Below are 12,101 nucleotides of genomic sequence, written 5' to 3'. Positions count from 1 at the left end.
CTATTTTATGTATTTAAAAATTTTCTCTATGCTGTTTAACAATTTATCGCTTAATTAACATTTAATCAAGTAATAATCGCACAATTAACAAAAAAATATTTTGATGCTTTGGAATGGAATTTTAAGAAGCTGATGGATCTAATTAAAATCTGATCTCTCCCTGACTTAAAAAGCTTTTGAAAATTTTGAAGGGAAAATTTTTGAACTTCTCAGCCTATATTTGGAAATCTATGTTAAGTTTGCTCGATTCATCACTGATTGCTTAATATTATTGTATTAGATTATGTTTTAGTTTAGATTTAAAATTTATACAGCATTCCTAAATGATAATGTTCCTTAAACACTTAAGTATAATGATCTTTTGCAGAGAGAATGATCTAGACTACTTACCATTACGTCTATGGATAGGGCTGTGGACCGCTGCTGTGCTTATAACTCTAGTCGCCCTCGACGCAAGCGCTTTAGTTTGTTACATCACTCGATTTACTGAAGAAAATTTTGCCACCCTTATTTCACTCATATTTATTTACAAATCAGTTGAAAAAGTAAGTGTTCATTTTTTTGTTAAAATATTGTTTCACACATGGTGTGTAACAATATTTTATGATGGTTTAATAACAATTAATTGTTTTCAGCAGTTTTTTAAATAGTTTTTAAAACAAGTTTGTAAAAAAAATCCTTTAAATCAGGAAAAATCTGAAATTGACAGATTTTAATTTGATTGAAGCAACAAAAAAAAGTTGAGGAATATTGGTATGGTTTATAGTAAATAATTCTATTATCTGTTACAGTTATTTATTTTAAATATTCCATTGCATAAAAGTTAAAAATTCTTTCAAATTAAATAAATTAGGAGATAAGTTTGCATTAGAAGATAGTTTAAAGAATTTTTACTTCAAATTTCTTTCTAGATTTACATATAGTTTTAGAATGACTGTTAAAAGATTGAAAATATGGTTAAAATTTTATTGAAATTTTCTTTGGGAAACATGGAAAAGTCCAGTTTTTGAGGAATCATTTGCTAATTAATTTTAGCTGAATTATAAGATTTCTGTTTTTATTATGGTGATATAATTTATCAATCCTCATTCAAAGTTCAAAAAATTGCTATAAATTATATAGGTAGCATTTGTTAGGCTGGGGATTAGGTAAAATATGCAGTGCACATAACATATTACAGAACATCACAAAAAATCATTTATATATGACAGAACAAATAACATTCATTATACACATATATCGACAACAGATTGAGAAGATATTCTACAATTGAAGGTGAAAGACATTGATGTTTGTATCTAAAACTAAACAGTATATTTTTTATCCGGTGAAACAGCAATATTGCAAACAGAATCCATAAAATATCGGGTTGAGTCAAAAAAAAGTTTTCCGCCTAGGGGAGATACCTCCGCGCCAAACAGCAGCCATTCCAATGGTAGCTAACCTTTCTTCAAACGAGTTTTTGCATTCTAAAGCTGAGAGTTGGAACTACACAACTGTGTAATTTGTTTGACAATTATTATCTTGTGCACCAAAAAATTGTTTAAAATGGAGCTATCCCATCACCAGATCAGAACAATTATGTACTATGAGTACCAAAATAAACCCTAGTGCAACTGAATGCCACAAAAAAATGTGAAAGTTTGGGTTTCAAAATTGTTTCTTATGATACAATAAAGTTTGCTTTTGAAAGTTAAAAGCTGGGAATTTTGACATTGAAGATGAACCACGATCTGGCCTCTTTATTGAGGTTGATTGTAACCAGTTAAAGCAAATCATTGATCAAGCGAGAAATGTTTCAACATGAACTATTACGTTAGAGCTTAACGTTTTTCAAATAACAATAGTTAATGCTTTCAAACACATAAATCTAATGTTTAAGTTGAACCACTGGGGGTGGAACGATTGACTGTTAAAGACAAGCAAAAGAAAAGCAAGCTGTTTGGCTCTGTTCAGAGATCAAAGAAAAGAGAACATTCTGGATAGAATTGTAACCTGTGATGAAAAATAGGTGTACTACAACAATACAAGCCGTAAGGCAGGCTAATTAGCACCCGAGGAATCAGCAGGCTCTGTAGCAAGACGAATGCTAACTAACAAGAAAGTGCTTCTCTGTATCTGGTGGGATTATCTATCTATAAGGAGGGCTTGAAAAGCAGACCGGCTATCAGCAATACAATATACAGCAATATGCTAATCAAAGTTAGTGATGAAATCGCTAGTTAGGCGATTAGTTAGCATTGCGAAAAAATTAAAAAAAACTAGTTCAGAAGGAAGGTGGTCTCTTTCATCAAGATAACGCCCGGCCACATGTTAGTGCGATGACTGACTGGGCGCTCTACATGCTGGAGTGGGATTTGATGCAATATCCACCATGCAACCCAGACATGGCGTCTTTAGATTACTATCTGTTTTCGCATCTGCAGCTGCATCTCGATGGCTCTTTCATTCAAATAATGATTTTGATCGCTTTCTGGACTCGCGCTCGCTGCAGTTCTTCATTGAAGGGATTGAAATGTTGCCAAAATGCTGGCAGACCATTGTTGGTTTGGACCATGGAGATTACTATTCTCATTGTTGGACCATGGAGATTACTATCTTCATTAGCTTTACTGATTTTGTATGTATTTGTCATTTTATAAGTCTTTTTTTGGCGAAAAACTTTTTACTCAACCCCATACTACTACATTGTTTGTTACTAAGTTTACTGCACACAAATTTATTAGTCTTCTGAATTGCATTAAAATTCCGCTCTTTTAACTGTCCTGTCTTTATACTGGTGTCTCTCTCTCTAGCTTGTATTAGTGATTTTTTTAAAAAATGCCTTTATTATAAGGATTTGAAAAGCTTCAACGGTTTTACTTAAAGATTCTTTTTTCCCTTCTTTCCGTTAAATTTTAATTTCTAGGTTTTGGACATTGGACACTACTACCCCCTCGTCTCCTCTTCGATATCATTCCCAGCTGAGTGCGTATGTTCTCCGTCAAACGGTACTACCAGAGAAATATTTGATAGCATTGAGTGGAGCAACCTAAACAGAACTCACTGTGAGTGGTACAATGGTACCATGGTAGGATCTGGATGTATCACAACCTATCCTGACGTCTACTTATTTTCTATCATTCTTTATGCCTGCACATTTGCCATTGCAGTGTTTCTGAAACAGTTTAAAACCACTCCATTTTTCCCTTCTAAAGTAAGTGATGTCTCTAATTATGTATTTATTAATGTTTATCCAAATCTTGTGTTTATGACTTTGCGGCATAATACTTTTATTTCAGTAATATCTTATCAGATAATAAATAGTTGGGATAGGTCATCTCCTGGTTTGTATCACGCACAGTGCTGATGTTAAATATCCTCAATGGTAGACCAAGCATGGGTTAGAATCATCCCCTTGCCATTGGGATAGCGGTGGGAGTTTTTCACCCCATGTAGGATTAATTATATCAAGCTCTTCTCAAAGGCTAGTTTGTCCCCAATATTTGATCCATAGCATAAATTCTTATCCTAAGGGGTCCTAAGCATTATCTATGGTCCTAGCATTATCTCTGCGCATTGCAATTCTAATTCTTTTCGCTATTTAAGTATCGTACATTATGATTCTTATTTACGCGATTTAAAAATCCAATATCACGTTTTGTATTTATGCATTTTTAAAATCGCGATTTTATTATCAAACATCGATTTTCGTATTTACCTGATTTAAAAGTTGAACATTGCGATTCTTATTCAGGCGATTTAGGTATCGTACATTGCAATTCTTATTTTTTATGAGATTTAAAAATCCAATATCGTGATTTGTATTTACGCACTTTTAAAACCCTATGTAGCAATTCGTATTCACGCGAGTTTAAAATCAAATTTCGTGATTCGTTTTTGCGATTGTACTATCAAAAATCGATTTTCATGTTTATACGTGCTTTAAAAATTAGGCATTGGGATTTACATTCGCGCGATTTAAAAATTATGCATTGTGACTCGTATTTACGTGATGTAAAAATTACGCATCATGATTTGTATTTTCACATTTTTTCAATTCGGTGTAGAGTTTCATATTCACATGATTTAAAAGCCTCACATCGGGATTCATATTCTCTCAATTTAAAATCATGCATGTGATTCATATTGATCTATTCATACAATTTTAAAATTAATCATCAGGATTTATAATAACATGGTTTACAAGTTTAAAAAAGGCACTTTTTTGTCTATTTTTTGGATATATATATATATATATATATATATATACACACACACATTCATTCATTCCTGGATTTCCTCCTTTTTACTTTCTGACTACTCTCATCCCTGCTATGCACACCTTACAGCTCAAGAAGATAGCATAGACTTCAGCCTGAGAAACAGTAGCATAATTACCAGGAAAAATGTGAAGTTTGGTATCATCATTGGAACAATAAATACCTGCCCCTGATTTAAAACTAAGCCTTTATCCATTAAACAATTGCCCCTAAGCCACAGAGGAGATTTGAGCCATTCATCTCTGAAAGAAATATGGATTTTAAAAAACTTATGAAAAGCATATCTTAGTGACTGGACATGATAAAGGAAGGAAGATCAGTCATCTGTGACATAAGGTGACCCCACAACAAGTGCCTAGAATATTTCTTCCATAATCCAAGGTACATTAATGCGTGTCAGAGCTTCTATGTGCAAATATAGCGGAAGGAGCCCAAGTTAGTCTCAAACGAGTGGTTGTGAGACAGCCTGACAAGGCTACACAGACCATTTTTTGCAGTCTGTTAAGACCAGACCTCACGGAGCTCAACTTAGTCTTAGACAATGGTGCCATATGTGACTAATGCAATGGCGTACGCAGAATTTTTTCAAGGGGGGTGTTCATAATTTTCTGAAACTACTAAGAGAAATTCGAATCTGTTATAAAGCACTATTATTTCCCTAATTTTGACAGCTAGACAATTTTGACTTTTTATTTAGACAACATTGTTTAGTTAAATTTTGATTTGATTTTTTAAGTTTAGGAACATAATGTAATATTTTCTGAAAAAGTTTAATGTCATATGGGTGGAAAGTAACACTTTGAGGGCCACTTTCACATTCATCAGATTTTGTTATGCTAGAAACGTTTTCTTCAACGGAAGTATCACATTTCTGTGCAACAGAAAAACTTACATTGGTACTAGATGCTATCACCTCACTAATTCCAGATCGTGATTTTTTCTCAAAATAATTAAAAATTGCTAAATTCTTGCGTTAAAAATTGTTAAATCCTAAAGATCTAAGAACAGCAAATACATGTATATATTGGCACAGAAATATCCGCCATGCTACGATCTCAAAGTTTCGAGCTGGAATGAATAACTTCAACGAGCACAGTATCTCTGGTATTGCTACTGATTTTTTCACTAGTCGAAATACTGGCGACAACGGGTTCGGCGATTGAATGAACTTTTTGTTAAGACAAAACAAAACAGATTTAGCGACAAGCTCCGAAAGACAAGGGGCAGAGATAATTCTTAGTCTGACTAACTCCACTGTACTCCGTTCCCCCTTTTATATAATTTTTCACCGCATCTCCAAAATTCTCGAATTGTCTCCAAAACGACAGAACGTCTAGGATTCCAGAATCATCGCGTAAAGATCTCGCAAATGACAGCCAGTCTCGAAAACTATACTGGCAGGACAGAAAGGAACCAGTCCATAACAGTATCTCGTGAATTTGGTTTCAAAAGTGCAACCCTATTATAGTAAATGTTTTTTCAGTATTCTGAGAAATACCGTGAGGAAAAAAAAGTAGGCATAAGGTTAATAAAAATATATAGTCTTAAGAAATAATAGCTCGCATAATTTCTACTAAAATTTTTATTTTTGCCATTTTGTCTGAGCTCAAGGGGGGTGTTTAAACCCCTAAACCCCTCCCTTGCGTACGCCACTGGACTAATGATCATTGAGTAAATCCAGTAACAAAACCTTACAATGTGTTTGTTGTTTTATACAAATTTTCACAATGCTGTGTCAACTGAGTTAGGATCTCTAAATAACAAGATATTGAAGATTTTTTAAAAATATTAACACAACTTAGGCAATAGTTTTCTACTAAAATTATGCTTAACATGTTCGCTGCCACCGACGCACTAGCGCGTCAGAGCTTGACCTACTTGTATGCCGACGACGCGCTGGCGCGTTGATCGACTATGATAAGTTATATGCTCTGTGTTTAGTATGGCTTTGGAAATTGAACAGAGAAGTTGTTTCGGCACGCTGGTGAAGCATTATTTTTTGGGGTTGGTTATCAAAACTTTTGTTTGAATTTTTTTATGTGCGTGACTGCCAATATCTGTATATTGTGCTTATTATGTAAATATTTTCAGTATTGTTTCATAAATGGTACTACGTATACTTGAATGGTATTCCGTTTTATTCCTTTCAAGCTGCTATTTTATGCAATATGCCGGTTATTTCTGAGAATACTGATCAGACGCTCTGGAGCGTCTGATCAGTATTCTCAGATCAGATACTGATCAGACGCTCCAGAGCGTCGGAAAAAAAAACACTCTCTAAACAGGAAAATAATATGTTTCTTCGTTTTTCAGGTTTTCCTTGTAAATATAAGGAACATTTAAACTATTCGAACCCATCTACTGAGGATGGAAATATCATTTTTAGTGGCAGCGAATGTGTTAAGAAACCTATATATAATGACAAAGTTTTATTTTTAAATTTTCCTTAATTTCCTTTTGAAATTTTCCATGGCTTTTCTTAGAAACTCTTTTCTCAAAGAAAATAAAAGTTCCGTGATTTTAAGTGTCATCTTTCTGAAAGAATGACATTTGACTGTAAAAAAAGTAAACATATTTTCATTTTCTCAAAGTTTCAACTTCATGAAATTACTATAGAAATAGTCCATAGAAAATTTATAATTCCTAATGTTTAAATATTCTTTTGGCTGTAATCTTATTGCAATGAATGAATTGGTTTTTCAAATCTTAGGCAAATAGCTGTCAAATGCTTTTTATTTTACTTAACTTTAAATCTTCTTGTTGAGACTTTTTTTGGATATGGTGGATATAATAAATTAAATGGATATATAGGTATTATTCATAACCACACATGTATAAAAATGACTTGTTACTTACTAAAATTCATTTTTTTCATTTAGAGATAGAGAGAAGGACAACCTTCTGGAGAAATCAAAATTTTGTACATTTTTTAATCATTCATTTTTAATTACTTTTCATTTTTTTTATCCCTCAATTAGAAATTTACAATAAGAATGTTCTTTGATTCAAACTTGCAAATGATAAGGAAAATATTCTTTGATATCTTTGAAATTGGAATTCAGGAATTATAGAGAGAAAATTTGTGTGTTTTAATATGTATTGTAAATATCTAAGTGATTTGATAAACTTTGTGAAAAGTTAAGCTTTTAAAAATGACATACATTATAATTTTTGTTTTCAATTTGAGCGCATTTGAAAGCTTTCAAATTTTTTGAAGCTCCTATTGTCATCATTATTTTATTGCATTTTATGATAAAAACTTATACTTCAATAAAAGTAATTTAAAATTTCCAACTTGTAGAACACTGAATATTACTTCGAACAAGTAACATAAATGTTTATTTTTATTTCGTATGAAACTGAGTTCCCATGGGATCAAAGAAACGGTATTTGATTTTAGAAAAAAAAATTCGAGAATAATACAATTTTTGGCCCAAGCCTGGAAAAATCTTGTAACCAACCCAGGAAAAAATTAATTTTAAAATTGACAGCAACAATAAGTAGCCAATAATGTTCAAAAGAAATGAGTTAAACATCTATTTCTGATATTTCTTGTAGAAATTCTGACTCAACATGGTTAAATTTTTCTAGAATTATTAAAAAAAAAATTGTTTGTGAAAAATAATCATGCCTTAAATATTAGTTTAAAATTTTCTTACATATATTTGCAGTTAAATAAAACATAAGTTTTAATAATTTAGTTTTCTGTAAAAATTTTGGCTCTTAATCACAAGTTAGATATAAGAAGACTGACTATAAACAAACTATGTTTCGTTAAAATTTTAAATTGCTTGTGTTTTTTTGCTTATTAAATATATATATATTCGTGTGTGTGTGCATGCAAGTGTGCGTGTGTTTGTATTTGGAATTTTATTTTTGAATTGGAACCCCTGATGCAAAGATATTAATGTGAACAGGTACGAAGTACAGTCAGCGACTTTGCTGTTGTGATAGCTATTCTTTTAATGACTCTTGCTGATATTGGTGTTGGTCTGAAGACTCCTAAACTGCAAGTTCCAGAAAAGTTTCAGGTAATATTTATTTATTTTATACTATGAATTTGCTGGAAACTCTGCAAATTTCTACAACTGCTGATCGCAATTATTGTTGAACAGCGCACCAAAATTTAACGGACCACCCTGAATGACGTTTGATCTAATGATCGGATCTTCACGTTCTAGGACTCAATCTTAATGGCTTGAGGGGGTGACCTCAAATAGGCTAGTTAATTGGTGCAGACGATATTTTAAGCTACAAAATCAGACTCAAAAACGTACTTTCCCTAAATAAACGTATCTTTTTTTTAGGTGGGTTCCAATTTTTGATCCCTTAAATACGATCCCGATATGTTTGTTCAGGAGAGCATTCCAAAGTTTGAGCCCCTTAATGGTAATTTTACTTTTTACGTGTTTCGCTATATCTGACGAACTTTTTTAAGCGAATTGAAAAAAGGTTACACACAATTATAAAATTGGTTTATCTAAAGATAATTTCCATGCAAAAATATTTTATTTAAGAATAGTTGATAAAATTTTGAATCGTACAGAGTTTTTTGCATCTTTTTAAAAAAATTTATTTTATAAGGCAAAATTTAAAATTTGAGTATCTGACGTTTTTTAAATTCAATATTTCTGGAATTATTAGACTGATTTTGCTCAAATTTTATATTTTGCCATGCAAAATTACATTCTTTAAAACTAGGCAGAAAATTTTCTGCCTTACATTTCAATTTTTTTTTTTTTACCATTCTTAAATAAGACAATAAAAATATATTTTTACTAAAAGCTATTTTTTGAATGGAATTATCCTTGAATAATTGAATTTTATAATTGTGGGTAAAAACTTTTCAATGTGCTTTAAAAAACTCTTGAAATATAGTGACATTAAGGTGTCCAAACTTAAAAGCGCTCTTCTGAACAGACTATTTTAACCCTATTTCTCAAATTGCAACTACACCCTTTATTTTGCTGATCAAAATTCCGAATCTGTCGAAAAAAAAGATATGTTTATTCAGAGAAAGTAAATTTTTGTGTCTGATTTTGTAACTTAAAATATCATTTGCACTTATTAATTAGCATATTTGAGGTCACCACCACAAATCATTAGGATTTTTTGGTGCACTATACAGTATCTTTTTTCGTTGTGAGATAAGCAAAATGAATATTTTATATTAATTCAATTATTTTACTGCACATCTGAATAAGCAAACTGTTTTTTCTTCTTTTTTTCATTATGTGATGTCATTTCATAACAATTATATGAAGCGTTAAGTGTTTACTAAATGTTAAAGCACTTTCTCTCTCTCTCTCTTTTTTCCTTTTTTTTTTGCAGTATTTCAAAGAAATTGAAATAATGCAATTAGGAAAAACTAATTTAAAAGTATGATTCTTATCTGATTAATCAGTTAATTTGAGGAAGGTGTATTTTTATATATTTTGCAAGGCTTTTACTGTAGTTTCATTTATGAGTAACTGTTTTTACATTTCCCCATTTTTTATTATTCTGTCGCAAGAGCCATTCTTCATAACAAACTTTGTTTTGTATATCGGTGTTATAAACTATTGTTTTTTTTAAGGAGTTCTCAATTTTTATAAAAGATAATGTAATATTGATATATATATATATATATAGATAGATACGTAATACATATAGATATATAATGTAATATAGATATGCATAAATAGAAAAGAAATGGATAAAGTAAAACATTTTGCATATCTTGGTGCTGTGCTGACATAGTGTCCCAGAGAAATTGGGTGGGACAGATAAAGATGTCTCTTTAAGAATTAAAAAAGCACAATTCACGTTCAAGGCACTAATAAAAATATAATACAACATCTAAGTGAAGGTGCAAATTTTCAAATCAATAGTAAGAATAGTCCTTTCCTATTTTATGCAGTACCTGATATTGTAATATTTTACTGGCCAATTGAAATATCTAAGTCTAAATTATTTAAGCAAACTAACTGTAACCCCACAACAGCGATACATAAAAAATTCAGATGGGTGTGGGAACTCTTTCTGAAAATGATGCCATCTGACACAACACGAATACGGTGCTCCGTTTGACAAGAGCAAATGATCCTAAAACGAAACAAATTATTTGAATGGCAGAGCTAGTGGACCAAAAGGACTTGTTTGTTGAAACGTAAGGAGGAAAAAAATTTCTTTTTGAGTATGATCTTCTGAAGTGCATTCAATTACACCTAATGTTAATCGATTACTACTATTTCTATTAAAAATGAGGTGAATAATATTTACGTTTTTAAATTTTTATCTGTAGATTTCTTTAATTGTAATTGGTAGTAGTTTTTTCTGAAATCTTTTCTGAGTTAAAAAACTTCAGATTTTAGAAAGTATTCTACTAAACTTATTTTTTTGCTTCAACTAGTTATAAGTAAATTTTAGTTTCTTTTGATAAATTCGATCAATTACCTAACTCTAATAATAAACCATTATTTTAAAATAATCAGTTATATCTTTGTGTCTTATATTTATTATTTTTTTTAGCCAACATGGCACGGACGTACCTGGCTTATTACTCCATTTGGTCAGAGAAATCCTTGGTGGACATCACTTGTTGCAATTTTGCCTGCACTCTTGGCAACTATCTTGATTTTTATGGATCAACAGATTACTGCAGTCATTATTAACAGACATGAAAACAAGTTGAAGGTTCAAACTTAAATTATTATGCTTTTCCAAATGTTTAAAATTATAGAAAAGTTGAATTTTCTTTTTGGTGCATTCTTAAATTAATTTGTGAATGTTTTGCAATTCAGAAAGCCGATAGGCATTAGAAGCAAAAATTGAATTTGGAAAGAAACTAACCTACTGGATATCATTTTGCACTTCAGTGTTATTGCGGAAAGTGTTACAAATCCCTTTTGTTAGCTTCATTTCATATTCAATAACATATTTGTAGTTTAAAATATTTTACGCTTTTAATGTTCAAAGTTAAGAGGAAGAAAAAGTTTACAGGAAGAAGGATTCTTATTGAATACTGCTTATTTAAATACAGCAGAGATTAGGGCTCCAATTCATCTTAGCTAATCTCTGATATTTAAATTTTTCTGAACTTCTTTTTTTTTCTTCGAAAATACAATATTTTCCTTAGAATAAGGGTTTGTGACATAGAATAATTTTGGTACTTTGGGATTATCCTGTTAACGCTTGCGTTCAACTTCTTTAGCGCCATCATAATGAAAAGCAATTTCCAAAATAAACATTCTAAACACAATTCCAAACACATTGAATTTATCAAATAATAATAACAAAAAAAACTCGTTTATCGCACCCCTTCACATTGCACCACCATTGCGTATCAGTTTTGATATACAATGCCATATCATGGTCATTCACACACATTTTCTTAGAAGAAATGATAACTATGCCATTGCACTCTCAAATTTGAATCTCTTTGCAGCGCAGTTAAAAAAGAAAATAGTATATTTCAACACTCTAAAATACTCGCATTGTTAAGGATTACACAGTAAAAATCATAAAATTTGTGGTTATTGGTGCAGAAGCTACCTTTTGGCAATAATATCGGGTTTGACGAAAATGGTCGGCTGGATAATCCCGAAATACCATAATTTTAAAATAAAAAATGAAAAGAAACAATTTCTAATTACCATTTAAGATGGAGTAAAAATAGTAGACAAGTTTGAAGAGAGATGTAAAAGCAAACCATTGATCTAAAAATTAAAGTGCTGCTCCAAAATTTCAACACAGCCCCCCTCTCCACTCATATCACTGATCTTAATTATAAAATTTAGTGTCCTTTTAATGGAAACATTTTTTTTTTCATTATCTTAAAAGGATTATATAAATTTCAAT

At 31.1% G+C, this 12,101-nt stretch overlaps 1 protein-coding gene across 2 annotated transcripts in view; it reads left to right on the top strand.

Annotated features, from left to right (window-relative positions):
- LOC107438862 (Na[+]-driven anion exchanger 1) overlaps positions 1-12,101 on the top strand; it is a 142,108-nt gene that overhangs the window by 108,770 nt on the left and 21,237 nt on the right. For both annotated transcript variants that reach the window (XM_043052758.2, XM_043052756.2), the window contains 4 exons: positions 368-545; positions 2,909-3,196; positions 8,180-8,293; positions 10,773-10,937. In XM_043052758.2, the coding sequence (XP_042908692.1) occupies positions 368-545; positions 2,909-3,196; positions 8,180-8,293; positions 10,773-10,937 (745 nt within the window). The remainder of the gene's footprint in view (positions 1-367; positions 546-2,908; positions 3,197-8,179; positions 8,294-10,772; positions 10,938-12,101) is intronic.

The sequence above is a fragment of the Parasteatoda tepidariorum genome, chromosome 3 (genome assembly GCF_043381705.1).
Source record: "Parasteatoda tepidariorum isolate YZ-2023 chromosome 3, CAS_Ptep_4.0, whole genome shotgun sequence".
Taxonomy (NCBI): domain Eukaryota; kingdom Metazoa; phylum Arthropoda; class Arachnida; order Araneae; family Theridiidae; genus Parasteatoda; species Parasteatoda tepidariorum.
The sequence above is the reverse complement of the archived record's forward strand: the minus strand, read 5'-3'. Positions and strand labels throughout refer to the sequence as shown.